The 18,779-nt window shown below is 34.4% G+C and overlaps 1 protein-coding gene across 1 annotated transcript in view; it reads right to left on the reverse strand.

Moving 5' to 3' along the window:
* LOC149477648 (uncharacterized) overlaps positions 1-15,951 on the reverse strand; it is a 37,621-nt gene extending 21,670 nt beyond the window's left edge. The window contains exons 1-11 of the mRNA XM_089710134.1: positions 15,805-15,951; positions 8,351-8,515; positions 7,014-7,239; positions 6,192-6,350; positions 3,827-3,975; positions 2,978-3,103; positions 2,298-2,486; positions 1,492-1,590; positions 1,074-1,250; positions 552-802; positions 56-219 (exon numbers count right to left, since the gene is read on the reverse strand). Of these exons, the coding sequence (XP_089566260.1) occupies positions 56-219; positions 552-802; positions 1,074-1,250; positions 1,492-1,590; positions 2,298-2,486; positions 2,978-3,103; positions 3,827-3,975; positions 6,192-6,350; positions 7,014-7,239; positions 8,351-8,515; positions 15,805-15,891 (1,792 nt within the window). The 5' untranslated portion in view covers positions 15,892-15,951. The remainder of the gene's footprint in view (positions 1-55; positions 220-551; positions 803-1,073; positions 1,251-1,491; positions 1,591-2,297; positions 2,487-2,977; positions 3,104-3,826; positions 3,976-6,191; positions 6,351-7,013; positions 7,240-8,350; positions 8,516-15,804) is intronic.
* Positions 15,952-18,779: the final 2,828 nt, after the last annotated feature.

The raw sequence follows: 18,779 nt of genomic DNA on the forward strand, positions 1-18,779 counted from the left end.
TAGATAGATTTTAATTTTAGATAGACCAAAACAGGCACCAAATCTAGTACATTACCTTTTTCGATCCCATAATAGACATCGTCTTCATTGTCGTCTTCCTCTGGCAAGTGCTCGTACGAACTGGGGTCCAAGTTGAGGTACTTGAGCTCAGTGGTTAGAGCCCGCGTGCCGCCGTGTGTCCGCTCCATGTATGTCCTGCAGTTCTCCAGGAGAACTTCCCTGTAAATGTGCACAATAGCTACTTTAAAAACCAGTTCACACGTTCAGAAACAAGTTTTTATTATTTCAGACGATTTCTTTTATCTCTTTTTATTCAAATGAAATGAACAATAACACATTTTTTTCATTCTTCACCAATTGGCGCTACAATCAAGTAGATAACGTACAGATAATTGTAAAAATCAATTGATTTCTTTGCAAAAAAAATTCTTCTGATAGGGTCAGTCAGAAATGACTGACCCTATGAGAAGAATTTTTTTTTTTAATGTGAAGAATCTATACATTTTTTATCTTACTTATAATTCCTGCACAGTGAATATCACACGACTCACCGTTCCATATCCCACGTGAGTGTTTTCACCCTGGGACCAGACAGGAGTACAGCCAAATCATTGCAGAGCTCCGGTTCGAGTCCTAGCGCTTCGCCCTCAGTAAAAATGGCGGTAGATAACACATTCGCTTGTTTCTGTATATATTTCATGTTTAGCGTCTCTGATGTTTTCACTAGGTTCGTTTGCGTGCGGCTGTCGGTCGCCCAGCTGCCGAATTCGGATGTCGTTTCTAGGTTTGGCTCTTGCAGGTCCTGAAAATTGTTGTTGCAAATTAATGTTAATAAACGAAACAAGTTACATTACATAATTTAACCATGTAATTGCTAAAAATCTTGATATGATAGAAAAGTTGTATTATTTACACATTAGTTACTAAAAAGTTTCAATATTAAAAAAAAAGGTTATGTTTGGAGTTAAATTATAGATACAGTGCTATTTAAAAAATGCTTGTCTAAAATGTCTTTTCTTCCTTATCTCTATGATGTATTTACATTTCTTTCCATATTATATAAACAAACTAACCTTTATAGCCTCCAATAGTGGAGCCCCCTTGACTTTATCATACATAGCTGGCGAGGGGTGCACTGAGAACGCAGTCAGTAAGCACTCGCAGCTCAGTCTGTGGCTGGCTGACAGTAACGAGCCAAGATGGTTGAACCAGGACGATAGAGTCTGCTCCGTGGAACGGGCTTCGGCTTCCTGTAATTGTAAAATTGATTAAGAACTGTATTATATTATGTATAAGGTATTCAAATATCTTAGCAAATCTATTTAAAGACCCTTATGTGTAAAAATTTAATTTGTGTTCCATTAAATATGCGAAATTGCAAATTCTACTACTTCTAAACAATAGCAATGAAATTTCAGTATTCCAGGAAGTTTATTGAGCATTTAAAATCGATAATTTTATATGTTGGGTTTAATCCATATGAATATATACCTTTTCAGTGGCAAGTTTAAGTTTTTCCAATTCGTTCATGCCAGCGGTGATCGCTCGCACGTACAATTGACAGACAAACGGTGTCCTCTCTCCTTTTAGCTGAAATTAATAAGACTTTGTGATATATCTTCATTTAATACGAAAATAACTAGTTTCCTTGTTAAAAATAGGTGTTCATTTGACAAAATGTGATACAACTTTTTGTAGATTTTTTACGACTTTGAGCACATCACCTCACCTCACTGGTTCTTTTGCTTTTACTCAATATCAAACTTTCCACCATATTCACTTGTTTTGGAAGCTGCACTATATCACAGATCACTTTGAACACTTTCCTACACACTTGGCGCCATTGCTTCTTCACACCATCGCACTAATATTATAAATGCGAAAGTAACTCTGTCTGTCTGTCTGTTACTCAATCACGCCTAAACTACTGAACCAATTTTCATGAAATTTGGTATGGAGATATTTTGATACCCGAGAAAGGACATAGGCTACTTTTTATCACAGGAAAATGACGCAATCCCGGAACTCAGACAGGAACAGGAACTATGCGGGTTTTTCTTTGACTGCGCGGGCGAAGCCGCGGGCGGAAACCTAGTACACTATAAAGGTATTAAACTATTTGGATAATGTTATTAGCAAACATTGGCTTTGTAAATTAGGCTGTAGGAATAAATGTATGTAATTAATAGGTAATTGTAATTTGTAATACTAACACTAGGATAAGATTTTACTAATACTATATGGGCTATGTTGCCTGAAATAAATGAATTTTATTTATTTATTATTATTATAATCACCTGTTTATGAGCTGCAGCGGCCATGGTGTGCAGGTGCCTGGCCGTGGTGGCCAGGGCTGCGAGCCCCACGCTGCAGGTGGCCAGCTTCTCTTCGCCCAACATGTGCACTACGGAGCGGAAACACCCGTAGAGGGCTATGAGCACGTCACCGCGGCACACTGGTACCAGCATGCATCTCGCTATCACCACCTGGAAGGGAAGTAACATTTATTGATTAGCTATAGCACACACAAATAAATTATACAAACAAAAAATAACACACAACAAATAATAGTTATAACAAAACTAATGATTATAACATAGAAAACAGACAAAGTTTTCTCTCTCTAATAATTCCAAAAAATTCCAATTCATTCTAACTTTAGTTCACAATCACTGGCTTTGCCAATAAGTATTAACATCCTACTAATATCCTACTAATATTATACATGCGAGTTTGTAAGTATGGATGTATGGATGTTTGTTACTCTTTCACGTAAAAACTACTGAACCAATTACAATGAAATTTAGCACACATATAGAGGGTAACTTGGAATAACACATAGGATAGTTTTTATCCCGGAAATCCCACGGGAACGGGAACTATGCGAGTTTTTCTTTGAAAACGCGGGCGAAGCCGCGGGCGGAAATCTAGTAAACAATAATTTCAAATTTTTGTTACATAACTTATTTCTTATTACCTGTGCAACAAGAGCAGCGACTTCTTTAGCGTTCTTCCACAGTTTCTTCTCTTGCGGCGACGACTCGAGCCGGTTGTTGAGTCTCTCCACTAGCGGGCAAGCTTCCCGAAACGGTATTTGTTTTGCCTGCAAACAATGAATGAATGAAAATTCTTTATTGCTTAGAAATAAATAAATACAAATGCAAAAGCACACAACACATAATATAAAACAAGCAAAAGGCGGCCTTATCGCTAGGTAGCGATCTCTACCAGGCAACCCTTAAGAGCTATTACGCACTGTCGACCAGTCGCCGGCGACTCAGTCGCCGGCGACTGGACTTACTCGTGGACGACTGACGACTAAGTGCGCAAGCCCCTATTTAAACTATAGTAAGTCACAGTCGCCGGCGACTGAGTCGCCAGCGACTGGTCGACAGTGCGTAATAGCTCTAAAATATAGGAAATACACAGAATAAAACAAAACAATGTTTAATTAATAAAATAATAAAGTGCATATAGGAAACATGAGAATTATTTTAAGCAAACTTAGTATAATCTTGTGTTTGATTTTACGCGTTTTTCTTTTAATTCTTATAATTAAGAAATTAAAGATTTTAACAGATTTTAAATGCGATTAATTCAGTCAGTCTCCCCGTGACAACGCTCGCTGCAAAGTTTGCGAAACGTCGGTATAATAAAATAAAATTCAATATAAACATGAATGTTTACTTATAACTATTTAATTTTTATGGTATTCTAACATAATTCAGATGTTTAATGACCTCACGTTTTAGTTATTTACTCATTTATCATCATTTAAATGTAACTACAAAGTTAATCGTCTTTCGAACAATTCTCAAAAACTCACCAATTCAATGCACGCAGGTCTATTATTGACCTTGTCCAATAGAACAAACTCAATGTCCATGAGAAAGTTCCACACGTCCGGCGTGAAGCCGGCCTCTTGCCGCAATACATCTGCGAACTCTGTTGTTTCTTGCTCGGCTTCTGTACTCTCTGTTTACATATGAAATTTATGTTTTAATTATATTGTCTTTGTTATTTGTATAGGTAAATTAACGGAGGCAAAACGAAGTGTTTCTATAGCTCATGTGTTATACCTGTAATACAAGTTTCATACAAATCTGTCCAGTAGTTTTTTTTCGTGAATGAGTCGCAAACTTTCGTATCACTACATAGTATAAAACAAAGTCGCTTTCCCTGTCCCTATGTCCCTTTGTACGCTTAAATCTTTGAAACTACGCAACGGATTTTGATGCGGTTTTTTTTAATAGATAGAGTGATTCAAGAGGAAGGTTTATATGTATAATAAGATCCATTAAGTAGTGGAGAAGTACTGTTATTTTTGAGGTTTCTAATGTGATGTCGTAAAAAATTACATTTATTCCGCTTACATTGCAAACGCAGGCTGAACCCTACCAGCCGTACAAATAAACGAGTTATAACATTTTATGCAAAGAATAAACTAAGAACAAGGAAAAATCATACAAATAAACACGAAATAAATGTAACCTAGTATAACTTCGTAATAAGTATTCATACTAATGCTATTCCGTCCTTATTACGGCTACCACCCTAGTATAAGTCTGACATAACCGTATTATAACATATCTTTTAGTACATTGTGCTGTGTTTTACAAGTTTTAGAAGCAATTTTCAATCTAAATTTGAGATAATAGCAATGAGAGTAATACGAGAAGTAGAAAAAGTTGAGCAAATTAATAATTTCATTACGTACCTATTGAAATGGAAAATTTTGTATGAAATGTCAAAATATACGAAATTATGAAAAACCCTTTTGATATTTATAATGATTTATTTATTTACAACATGCGCCAAACCATACATACATAAAACTTATTTCTAAACTTATCACAATAATATATACACTTTCGTTGAAAATATAAATCTTCTAAGCCTGGAGTTGTATGTTTTGAGTACCAGTTATTTGGCAACTCTCTATCTCAAGGTGGGTTTATCTTCGTATAGCGGATCGCGTTATCTATCATTTGCTTGCATATTTAATGATATATTTAAATTATTTCCAATAAATATTTAAAAAATAAATAAACAGAACATCGTATGATGAAACTTCACAACAAATTCGACGAAGTCAAACGTCAGCAAAATGACAGCACCAAGGCTTAACCGTAGACAATTTCAATGTTTTTCATAATTTTGTGAATGAATTGCGACGTTGCCGCTTCGCGCCTATTGCATAGCGTGAGCATAGATACATCGACGTTATTCCAAATTTATTTGTAAGAAATTATGACATCCTTATTCTTTATTTATTCTTATCATATCTATGCATTGCATAAGGTTTGAATAAGCAAGTTTTTATTTGTACGGCTGTACGAGTTTTATCAAAATAATGTACTAAGTATTATACACATTGAAAAGGTCTACAGAAAAGTCCGCGATGGTATATGTCTATCTCTTATGGATAACCCACAATAACTTTTTTTTGTCATTTACTTTTTACGACAAATAATGGCTAATTTTCGAAGCGATTTTAACCAATACAGCATTAATCCTTAACCAATTAAATACCATGGATACATTGTTCATTTAATATAGATCTATATGGCCCTTTACACCGTATGATTTAAGTGAATATTTTCGAAGATATTACAGATTTAAAAATTGCAGGACGTAGCGTTTGCGGCCGCCCGGCTATGTATTTTATACCCGTGCGATGCCGGAGGCCGGAGCGGGCCGCTATATTTTTATACCTATACAACGTTCACAATTTTTCTGTAGTGTATTTAGTATCAGCATTGCACCCGTGCGAAGCCGGGGCGGGTCGCTAGTTTATAATATAAGTAGAAGTAGGATATAAAACTTTCAAGAAATCTCAACCTACTATTATAAAAAACTTATATTTTTGAAATGAAACTTATTTAGGCGCGTTGAGAGTTAAATTTCAGGGCCGTCATGCCAATACCGTCACGTCGTGGAGTAAGGCGATGATTTTGGTATCTTTAAATTTTGCCAAAGTTCCACTTCTCACACGTATGCACGTATATTTTTGACGTGACAACTATGACTCATGCGGCGTTACCTCGCTCTGAGGCGTTCCATGTAAGGCTTGAAGTGCAAGTGAGAGCGCGGAACGAGCGACAAAGAAGCACAATCGGACGTTGTCACGTTCAGCTATCGTCAGTAAACCGACTTTACAGACAACCAATTTTTTTTAATTATTTTATCACCTGGCGCTCCATCCGCATCCGGTGTCATCGCCGGTCGTGTGCGCGTGCGCAATGTAGCGGCGAGCTTGAGCGCGAGGTCCACGCACGACTTGGACGCGACCATTTGCCGCAGCCGCGTCACTAGCATCACGCCGCGCTCCTGTTTCAGCCATTCTAGTACTGCAGATATGGGAAAAGTGAATTGTTATGTAGCAGTTTTTATAATATAATAATATAGCCTTTTATTCCAGAACATAGGGTTACAAGAGGTCCCTAAGTTCGGTGTGCCTTTTGGCATAGGACTCCTCCAATTCTTTCCAATGTAACCTGTCCCTTGCTACTCATCCAAAATGTAGCAGTAGCCAGAAATAAAATATTTACAAATAATGATTCAAGCATCCTATATATCAGTAATTTTGTAAAATAAATTGAATTAGAATTAAAGTATTCACTATTCACACAATATTATAATGAATGTTATTGTATAGTAATACATAGTTCAAATGCTCTGCAACTGTTTTTTTAATGAATTTTGACTAATATATTACCTACTCAAGTTCAACCTATGTCCGTCTTTATCAATATTCAATTACATTTTAAACACATTCATCAATTTATAAAACTTATTTTTAAACATTGCATTACCACATTTCCATGGTTATTAATTATTATGCATTTATTTGTCTGCATAGAAGTATGAAATGACAACACATGTTTACTGTACAAACTACAAATCAATCAATAACCCATTGAGCCCCGAGCGGCCCGATCGGACCACGACACAATAGATTTTCTAATGTGTCTGTGATTCCGGGGGCTGAGTTAATAAACAAGTGTACTCACTCTCTTCATCGCCCGGCACTTGTCCACCGAGAAGAGCCTGCAGAACAGGATGCCCCCAGGGGTTCGGCAGTATCTTCTTGAAGCCCTCAGCCCACTGCTGCAGCTGCGTCTCCCAGACGAGCCTCTCCCCATTGCGTCTAGATATCGCTTCCGTGCAGTCTTGTAGGAACGCGTCGATCGCGTCTATCAGTATTGTGTGTTGGTCGTGACTCTTCGGCCATTCTGTCTGTTTAAACGAAACAAATGTTTGGTAAATTAACAATTATGTTACTTTATTACGAATGTTTGCCACTTGGTTTATAAACAGGTGGTATACAGATGTGTATACAGATGTTTAAACTTGTAGTAATAACCATTCATAAATAATGTTAGATTCAAACATTAAAGGACAGGGTTTTGAATATATCACAAAATTTACTTTACAATTATAGAAGGGGACATATTTATCTTTTCTTTAGCGATTAATTTTATTTGCTACATAGTATAAAACAAAGTCGCTTTCTCTGTCCCTATGTCCCTATGTATGCTTAAATCTTTAAAACTACGCAACGGATTGCGGTTTTAAGGGTTCCGTAGCCAAAATGGCAAAAACGGAACCCTTATAGTTTCGTCATGTCCGTCTGTCCGTCTGTCCGTCTGTCACAGCCGATTTACTCGGAAACTATAAGTACTACAGTGATGAAATTTGATGGGAATATGTGTTGTATGAACCGCTACAAAAATATGACACTAAATAGTAAAAAAAAGAATTGGGGGTGGGGCCCCCCATACATGTAACTGAGGGATGAAATTTTTTTTTTCGATGTACATACCCGTGTGGGGTATCAATGGAAAGGTCTTTTAAAATGATATAAAGTTTTCTAAAAAACATTTTTCTTAAAGTGAACGGTTTTTGAGATATCAGCTCTCAAAGTCGTAAAAAGTATGTCCCCCCCCCTCTATTTTTATAACTACGGGGTATAAAATTCTAAAAAAAATAGAGGTGATGCATGCTAATTAACTCTTTCAACGATTTTTGGTTTGATCAAAGTATCTCTTATAGTTTTTGAGATAGGTTGATTTAACTGTAATTTATTATATTTGCTGCTACGGAACCCTTTGTGCGCGAGCCCGACTCGCACTTGGCCGGTTTTATTATTAATAGATAGAGTGATTCAAGAGGAAAGTTTTAGTATATAATTTATTATGTTTTAGACAAAGCGGGCGAAGCCGCGGGCGGAAAGCTAGTTTGCTATAAACATAGAAATTTCTAAAAGAACTTTTTACTCAAATTATGGAAATAAAAACAAAGATCACACATAAAAATCTCGTATCAAACTCTACAAGCTGTAACATACCTGCAGCACAGTCCTGGCGGTGTGCCGCTGCAGCCAGCACAGCAGGTGCGGGTGCGTGCTCGGCGCGGAGTGGCCGCACAGGCTGTGCACGCGCCGCCACGCCTCGCCCACGCACCGCGTGCGCTCGTCGCCGCTGCTCTCGCCGCTCAGACGCGACTCAAGCGACTGCAATAGAAATAAAATTATATCTTTATTTATTAACAATATTATAACAAACATAACTTGCTTTTATACACATGTTAAACCAAGATACTTAACACAAATGCTTTTAATAGAATAACAGAATTGGTTCACTAGTGAGAATCCTCACCACGGAATCAACACTCCTTGATATCAATCACTCTTTAAGAATAATTTAAACAATATACTAACATTCACACATGGCTTTTCAGAAATATAAAATAATAAATTAATAGAAACTAAGATATCATTCTATCAAAAAAATTCAGTCTGTCCAAGATCTACAGGTAAATTAGCTTGGAGAAATTTTTGCATATGTAGTGGTGTGTATATTACTCAGATCTTAGAGCGCGTTTCCACTATATCGTTCTGGCCTATACAAAAATGTTTCGATATCCTAACATTACTATAGGTCTACCAGAATCTGATGGCATATTTATATTTACGAAATAAAAGATTTTCATATGGCAATTTTATTTGACAACTATCAAATTGGTTGTCAAATTATTTGTCTTCTTTGCAATTGATGAATAATTTTTAGGATTTTGTCTAAAAAATCTTCGAAAATGTCGAAAAAGCCGCTGCGATCACAAGCAAGAGGTGTTGTTTATAATGTGTATAGAAAAACATTCGATGCAGAAGCGTCAAACACATCATAATTTTCAATTTTGAATATTTTATTGGTAAATTGGACTTACCCGTTTTGATACTTAAAATAAAAAATATTATAAGTAGGTTATTATAATATTGTTTGTTGATTACAATATAATTTTATGAAAACTTATTACAGGAGTTTCCAATACGGCTATTCGTCAAGTCCAAGCTGTCCAAGTCAATTTTATAATGTGTGTGTCTTTAATACTTACGAAAATAAACATAGTTTTATTTTATTTTTAATTTATTTTATAAAAAATTTTTAGCAATCTAGTTTTGATCTGCATTATCATTACATCCATACTTTTACATGGCATAATGATAATGAATATACAAATATAGGTATGTGTAAATAATACATAATATGTATTACATAGATAAAAGTAATATGTATATTATACATGTAAGTATGTACCTACATGATATTAAGTGAATATCTCATTATTAAGTACAGTATTGTTCACTTATGTAATGTGCCTAATGATGTTGAGGACAAAATAAAAAATAAGCAGTATCAAGATTGTTCAGTCCATTTTCCCTAGGGTTGCACACTCTCTGCGGATGCGTTCTAACGAATACCCGCGGCTCCGTCAATACAGCGGCACGGTGGAACACAGTGGAGTTTAGTCGGTAGGTCCCTGCATTCTGCAGGGTGAGTCCGACATAACCCAGGGCCCTTTCCCCGAGCGCTCTGGGTATGCCTAAATGCATTCTCCACTTAAAAAAAAAAAAAAAAAAAAAAGGGTTGCACACTCAAAATTTTGATTTCCCAATTTGCCATCAGATTCTGGTTTACCTATATTTAATTTTATACTTATTCCTAGCAACACTTTTGTTTTCAATAAAAACAAGTTTTTATTTGAAAGAAAATGGTTTTGACTTTATAAAAAAAAATATATCATTCAATTTTACGTCCTTGAGCAAACGACAAGGCGACTACCGTGAAACAATAAAATATCGTGTCCATAATAATTTGTTTCATAATTAATATTTGACCATAATAATTACGAAACAAAACAAATAAATAAATCGTCACTTGATAGTGGAAAGTGGAAACACGCACAAAACCAGAATAAACCAGTTTACGCTGTCCGCAGGTGCCACGTGCAGTCGTTTGGTACCGTTAGAAAAGCACACATTTCATTCAAAAATTATAATTATTATGTACGTAGTGTAATTGATAAATTTTGTATTTGTTGATTGTTGTTATTATTTGTTATTATTGTTATAATATTTGTTGAAGTGAATTACATGTCCCGCAGCCGGAGGCCCCAAATGAAAACTCAGATGTACTTAAAAACTACATTTAATAGCTAAAATGAGACTTTTACACCCATGTCTGCACGATGCAGACCGGAGTTAAAGAATGAATTTATACAGTTTAATAATTATAAAGACGTAAGCTTGGATGCTAACTAAGGGAAATCGCATCCACATTCTATTCCCGTGCGAACGGCGTATTCAGCAGTTTTGTATGAAGGCAGGGCCATAACTAGTGTTTAATTTGTGTGTAAGTGTTGTAACTTTATATTGTTAATTCAAAATGGCTCCAGTGTTAAAACATGGTCGAGGCAAGCCTTTGACTTCTCAAACTAAAGAATTAAACTTTAAATGTCGTTTCTTTTTCAGGTTAGTAAATTTTTCATTTTAGTAACATTGTTAATGTAGAAGTTATATGTATGTTAAATGTGCAAATATTAAAATAAAGTCTCATCTTTTTCAGAGGAGAAACACATATAGTTTAATTTAAAATCCCTTATATATATAAAATAAAAACTAAAAATAAAATGTTGTTTTATTTTATTTGCTGACCATACACTACTACAAACGCAAAAATTTCTCCAAGCTAATTTACCTGTAGTAAGACAAGATGAAGCTTTTATTGTGAGAGCAGATTATCTTTTTGCAAGCTTTCTGAATCAGACTGAAATTCTTTAGGATATATTTTTGTTTAAACAAACTGTATATAAAATTGAAATACTGAAAAACATTCCAAAAATAGATCACACAATCTGATCCCATACTAAACTTTCGCTTGTGAATATGGTATTTGTAATTTATCTATACAAAACAATTTATTTTACAATTTTTCAAAGTTTAATCATGTGATAAATAATATTAGATATTTTTTATATAAGAAATTGTTTTTCTATCATTTAATCTCATAGTGTTTGTTGATTAAACGGTTTTGATTAAGATTTGATAAGTATAATTCTATAGGTTCTGTAAACGATAAAACATATCAAGTATTTTTTCATGATAAATAATAAATACTAATAAGAAGCTAAAATATTTTATTTCCCTATTTTAATAAACAAACTGGACCGATATTGGCAATTCCTCTTCTTGTGTTCATTAAATAAATTTGCGAAAATACCTAATTAATTAAATTACGAAAACATAATGGCTATTCAAATTTCTTATGTTTAACAATTCGCGCGAAGTTACGATAATATCTGCTAGGTCGACAGGTATAATATGATGTTGAAGTTCTCCATTACAAAATTGAAACATAAAAATATAAGGATATTGAGAATCCTTTTTTTCAATTACCTCTGGTTCTTTACTTGTAGCTTTTTGCAAATGTAAGTTATTTGTTTCTCTTGTTACAATTTACAAAACTAAATTGAATATTATGTCCCAGTGCTTTAATCTAAACTAATATTATAAAGCTGAAGAGTTCGTTTGTTTGAACTTGCTAATGTCAAGAACTACTGGTCCGGTTTGAAAAATTATTTCGGTGTTGGATATTCCATTTATCGAGGCTATATATAGGCTATATATCATCACGCTAAGACCAACAGAAGCGGAGCCACGCGGGTGAAACCGCGGAGCGCACCTAGTGTCTAATATACAGGGTGTCCCAAAAAGTAGTGATGAACGGAAGCTGGGAGGTAGAGGACCTAGAGAGCTATCCGAATCACCCCCATGTATGTTATGCGATTTTTCGTATTTTCGGAGTTATGACATTTTTTTCAATTTTTCATCTATCGCTGAGTACGATGAGATTTTTATTTATGGTGACGTGACTTATTGCGCTAGATGCTTGATTTTTTTTTTGTGTGGTAAGCTGAAAGATAGGCCAATTCAGTATGGTAACATTTACTATCGTTAGATCTTCGAATGGAATAAAAAAAGAATTAAATGCCAAGAAAGATAAAATTACCCAGTATGTTCACAACTTCAAGGGCCCATAAAAAAATAAAATCACATAAAAAAAGTTTTCCATTTGGCTTTTAAAAACTCGCTCTATCTATCAGGTAGCTACCCTAAAAATTTCATTTTATTATTCAGAAGGCTTCAATCGAAAAATTGAAATCTAAATGTGGTAAGTGCAAAAATTTTATTAACATGATGATCATTAAAACCAAATTAAAACCCATAAATAGGTGTTTAATTACCAGAAATTTTTAAAATAACCCCGCTGTTGCTCAATGCAAGTGCGACATCACCGTAAAAAGTTGTCTTTTAAATGTCTGAATGCCCTTTTATCATTTTTAATGGTTTCTTCTGCTACTATGAATTTCCGGGTTATTTCGTCCAAATTGTAGCATTCTCTCAAGTAGCCGAGGTCTTTTTAGTATCCCCATTGAAACAAATCAATGGGGTTTAGGTCGAGGGACCGTGCAGGCCAGGCTTTAAGGCAGGCGTCACCAGCGCATGCGCAGGCTGCAACGACCAATCCATCTTTCAGGGTATCTTTGCCCTTTAGCCTGGCCTCGACGGTCCCCGGACATAAACCCTATTGATTTTTTTCCGTGGGGATACTACAAAGACGAGAGACTGCCACAATTTGAACGAAATAACCTGGAAATTCATAGTAGCAGAAGAAACCATTAAAAATGATAAAAGGGCATTCAGACATTTAAAAGACAACTTTTTACGGTGATGTCGCACTTGCACTGAGCAATAGCGGGGTCATTTTAAAAATTTCTGGTAATTAAACACCTTGTTATTGGTTTTAATTTGTTTTTATTAATCATCATGTTAATTCAATTTTTGCACTTACCTCATTTAGATTTCAATTTTTCGATTGAAGCCTTCTGAATAATAAAATGAAATTTTCAGGGTAGCTACCTGATAGATAGAGCAAGTTTTTAAAAGCCAAATGGAAAACTTTTTTTATGTGATTTTATTTTTTTACGGGCCCTTGAAGTGGAGAACATACTGGGTAATTTTATCTTTCTTGGCATTTTAATTCTTTTTTTTATTCCATTCAAAGATCTAACGATAGTAAATGTTACCATACTGAATTGGCCTATCTTTCAGCTTAGCACACAAAAAAAATCAAGCACCTTCCGCAATAATTGACGTCACCATGAGTGAAAATATCACTGTACTCGGCGATAGGTGAAAAATTGAAAAAAACGTCATAACTCCGAAAATACGAAAAATCGCATAACATACATGGGGGTGATTCGGATAGCCCTTTAGGTCCTCTACCTCCCAGCTTCCGTTCATCACTACTTTTTGGGACACCCTGTATATCATACTTCCTAATCTACTCTTTTTTTTACCTACACAGATATAAGCTGTATATATGCGTGCATATAATATAGTAAAATTAATGTGTCTTTGTATTCTCAGTATGGGATCCAACACAATAAACCTCTAGATATAATTCTATTGATATAAGTACAAGGTAAGATAAGACATAGTCCTTGTTCATGTTTCATGAATGAAATTACTTTAAAACAAATAATAATGCTTCTTTTGATAACTTTCCTTATACATAGTCCTCCACCATATCTCTCTGTTCATAATAACTAATTTACTGATCTACACAAGTACACAAGATATTATAATTTTTTTATGCTACAATCAATCAAACAAAGCCAGGCTAAGCAGTAGTACTATATAATGATGAAAAGAATGAGGAATAAATCCATATACTGCTGTTTCTGTCATTGGATACCAATGCAAACTCATCATTTAGAGAATGCTTCCACAACAAGTATCAGCTAACAGGAAAACAAGATGGTTTATTTGATGTAAAGGTAAAGATTGTTTTTTTACACTTGCCAAAACATAGGTCACCTTCAAAAATATGTTCTTCAGTTGTTCATTTGTAAAATATTTCATAAATTTTGATACATTTAATCATACTTTCTTACATGAAAGTATGCATAAGTACATAACCTTATAGTTTTCTAGTATTTTGTTTTTCAGGAAAAATATGTATTAAGATTAAGAAATAAACAACTTCTTAATGGTTTCGAACACATTATTTAGCCACATTTTTTAATAATCAGTAGGCGAGAGCCTCCCTATGAGAATACTTGTTGCAATGTGTTTAATTTTAAAATATGTACATTCATTCATATTTTGATGGAAAAATAATTTTGACTTGACGGATATCAACTTTTGTAACCTATTGAAATGTGTTGAGCAGTTGAATCCTATTAAATTAAATGTTGTATTACTTTGAATTGACACATTTGCAACAAGTGTGCCTTGCTTTTCAGAAAGTGTTTATAAAATCTTTGATACATCTACCCTCACTTTGTTAATTGTCTTTGTGTTGAGCATGATTTGATATCTACTGAATATGTTTAAACTTTAATTATGAAGCAGCACATTCCAATTACCATCAGTATAATTTTTAACCCAGTCCATTTTTTATTTCTATAGAGTATAGTGTATACTCTGAATAGATCAAATGTGTGAATTACAGTTGGAACAAAAAGCTGATTGATAAATCTGTTATTTTCTAACTTTTATTGCAATTATCTACACATTACAAATTGTTTCTTTGTTTGAACCCGCTAATCTCGGGTACTACTAGAAGGTTTCAAAATATATTTTAACGTTGGATATTTAATTGATATCTGAGTTTTATAACCACATGTACCACACACGAAGCTGGAGTGTACCACTAGTGTAATCTATTTAAAAATTTAACTATAAAATTTTGTTATATCATAATATGGAGTCTGTCCAAGTACATGCTATATTTCATCTAATATGTATATGATGTCTATAGATTAACATAGTAATTACTAAGACATCTCTCTAAATTCTAGCAGTTAACATAGGTATGTGATTATCATAGAAGAAAGATTTATTGACAGATCATAGTAATTCGATATATGACCCGAATTACTACTAAAATTTTAATCATTAACCATATTATCATAAGAAATTCGTCCTACGTGCCTGGCTGAGAATTAGATATGGCTGTCAAATTATATCCTTACTCTTAACAACAGGCACTGATTAATATGTTCAATTTTGACTATTTATACTAACTGTTATAAATGAAAATTGTTGGCAAACGTTTAGTGCTTGCTATGAAACAGATTTGTGAGTATCAAATACATTATTTGCATTAAAATAACATTACTATATTTATCTTATTTTATCAGCCATCATGGTTTATGATATGATATAGAAATTATTGTTAGAACTAATGTTTATACACGATATGTGTAATAAAATGGATGTAATTATTTGTTTGAATATAAAATAAATTCATACATAAGAATTATTCTCACAATAAATTGTAATTCATAAAAACAAGAAATCACAGGAGACAAATATGGCGTCGGCCAAGAACTTACAACCACAACGGCGTCACATTTTATTACTTGATTTTAAAGCGAAATATTAATCACACTCACCTTGTAAAGTTCAATATAATATGTTTTGCCTTTTTGACTACTTTTTGGATTACTTTTCACGTCTTTTCCGTCATTTGTAGAAGTCATTTCTTATGAAAATATCGCGGAGAGACATTTATGCGCTTGTGTTTTCGTAATGGTGCTGTCAAAACTACAAATTTCATTTCAAGTGTTGCTATTTATCATTATTCATTCAAAATCTTTTTTCATTCAAGCACAATATTCAGAATTCAAGTTATTTGGGTATAAAAATTTATTTGTGAATAATTGCCTGTAGCTATTTTTTTATTTGGTTCACAGATTTGTAGACCGGGAGATACTGACACAAAATTTCGAGTCATTTGTAACAGGATGGCGGTTCTACAGGGTTCTTAGTACGCAATGACAAAAAGAAAAATGATGGTGTGAACGCTGGTACCGGCGGCTTAGTCGCGTGGGCGTTAGTCGAACTCATCGGAAAATAGTGAAAGTCAAACGATTTGTAACAGTATGGCACTTATTTTTCCTGTAAGTTTGAGGATCAACGAATATAAATACAAAATTTCAAAGATCTAGGTGTTGGAAATCTTCACTTATATAAATTAATAATAAATTTATTTTTCAAGTATGACAGCACTTTTTCCCCCTACTAGAAGTATGGCAAATATAATAATGGTCACATTTTATCAAATACTCTCCAAAAAGCCAAATGCAATACTGGTACAAAAAGATAGGCGAAATAAAAAAATTTTGCAGATTTTCGGCGGTATGGCGACCATTTGGAATCGTCCGAAAAGTATGGCATGGCGATTTTCGTAAATGGCTGCACGACGATGGTTACCTGTGCAAAAGTTAGCTTGGTACAAATGGTTGAATAATTGTTTTTTTTAAATCAACACATTCGCGTCGGTATGGCGGGCTGTAAGTTATACCGGAAAAGTATGGCATGACACTACCGCCTACTTCTTTTTTATGGGCTATCGGTAAATTCTAAAATTTTTGTGTTACAAATCGTTTGACTTTCGCTATTTTTCCGACGAGTTCGACTAACGCCCACGCGACTAACCCACCGGTACCAGCGTTCACACCATCATTTTTCTTTTTGTCATTGCGTACTAAGACCCCTGTAGAACCGCCATCCTGTTACAAATGACTCGAAATTTTGTGTCAGTATCTCCCGGTCTATTGGTATATGTGCAGAAAGTACAATGTGCTGCTTTAAAAATAGTAAGTAACTATCTGTTTGCTCAGGTTTCGTCCGGGTTTTCTTGAGATATGGGTTTTCTAAGATCTAGAGATATTACTAAAATGTTGTATTGTTAATGATTTTCAATTTTTGAAGTTAAACTTCTTTAGCGGCGTTGGGTATTAAATCTTAAACTCGCGTCAGGACACGTGACCTGATCGAAAAAGCGTAAGACGGATGGATATCAAACATGCTCAACGTTAATAATCAAGTTTTCACTTCTGCCGGCACTCCTGGAGTGCAACCCATCTTTTTTTTATTTATAGTATTAATTATTTTATATGGCACGCCTTTTATACTGACTAGCTTTCCGCCCGCGGCTTCGCCCGCGTTTTCAAAGAAAAACCCGTTCCCGTAGGATTTCCGGGATAAAACCTATCCTATGTCCTTTCTCGGGTATCAAAATATCTCTATACCAAATTTCATGCAAATTGGTTTAGTAGTTAAGGCGTGATTGAGTAACAGACAGACAGACAGAGTTACTTTCGAATTTATCACTATCACTACATAGTATAAAACAAAGTCGCTTTCCCTGTCCCTATGTCCCTATTTCCCTATGTCCCTTTGTACGCTTAAATCTTTGAAACTACGCAACGGATTTTGATGCGGTTTTTTTTAATAGATAGAGTGATTCAAGAGGAAGGTTTATATGTATAATAACATCCATTAAATAGTGGAAAAGTACTGTTATTTTTGAGGTTTCTAATGTGATGTCGTAAAAAATTACATTTTCTCCGCTACACATTGCAAACGCAGGCTGAACCCTACGAGTTTTATCAAAATAATGTACTAAGTATTATACACATTGAAAAGGTCTACAGAAAAGTCCGCGATGGTATATGTCTATCTCTTATGGATAACCCACAATAACTTTTTTTTGTCATTTACTTTTTACGACAAATAATGGCTAATTTTCGATGCGATTTTAACCAATACAGCATTAATCTTTAACCAATTAAATACCTTGAATATATTGTTAATTTAATATAGATCTATATGGCCCTTTACACCGTATGATTTAAGTGAATATTTTCGAAGATATTACAGATTTAAAAATTGCGGGACGTAGCGTTTGCGGCGGTACCGGCCGGCGAAGCCGGAGCGGGCCGCTATATTATTTTTATATACTACGTTCACAGTTTTTATGTAGTGTATTTAGTATCAGCATTGCACCCGTGCGAAGCCGGGGCGGGTCGCTAGTAATATTATATAGTATGGATTATTAATATAATAAAGTCGCCAATATATTAATTGCCCAGTGAGTGATCAATGATTATATTTTTTTCTCGTTAAACATTTTCGTGTGTACCTTAGGCTGCCTTTTCATCTGCAAGAAAACTTGCGCAAGAAATGTCCGACAGTCTGTCTGACAGCAGCTTGCAAGTCTACTTGCAGGTGGAAACGTGGAATAAGACTTGCAAGCTGCTGTCAGACAGACTGTCGGACATTTCTTGCGGAAGTTTTCTTGCAGATGGAAAGGCGGCCTTAGGTGTGTACTAATTATTTATTAATAAAGGATTAAAGTCAGTATCTAATAAGTTGTAAGTGTGAAGTGAAAAATACATACATAATTATTTTTTTCTTATACTGTACATTTAGCTTTTTTTTAATTTACTATGAAATACATTATGAATATGTTGGAAAGATTAATTTATTGTTATCATTTTAGCGTGATTTTGACTCTATCACAACTAAAATATAATTTTATATGATCTCTATGGCTATTTTTTACGTTTTTTAATTTTTTAGT

The sequence above is a fragment of the Colias philodice genome, chromosome 24 (genome assembly GCF_061535455.1).
Source record: "Colias philodice isolate Cphi_HAF_F1 chromosome 24, ilColPhil1 Martin Lab GWU primary, whole genome shotgun sequence".
NCBI classification, from domain to species: Eukaryota; Metazoa; Arthropoda; class Insecta; order Lepidoptera; family Pieridae; genus Colias; species Colias philodice.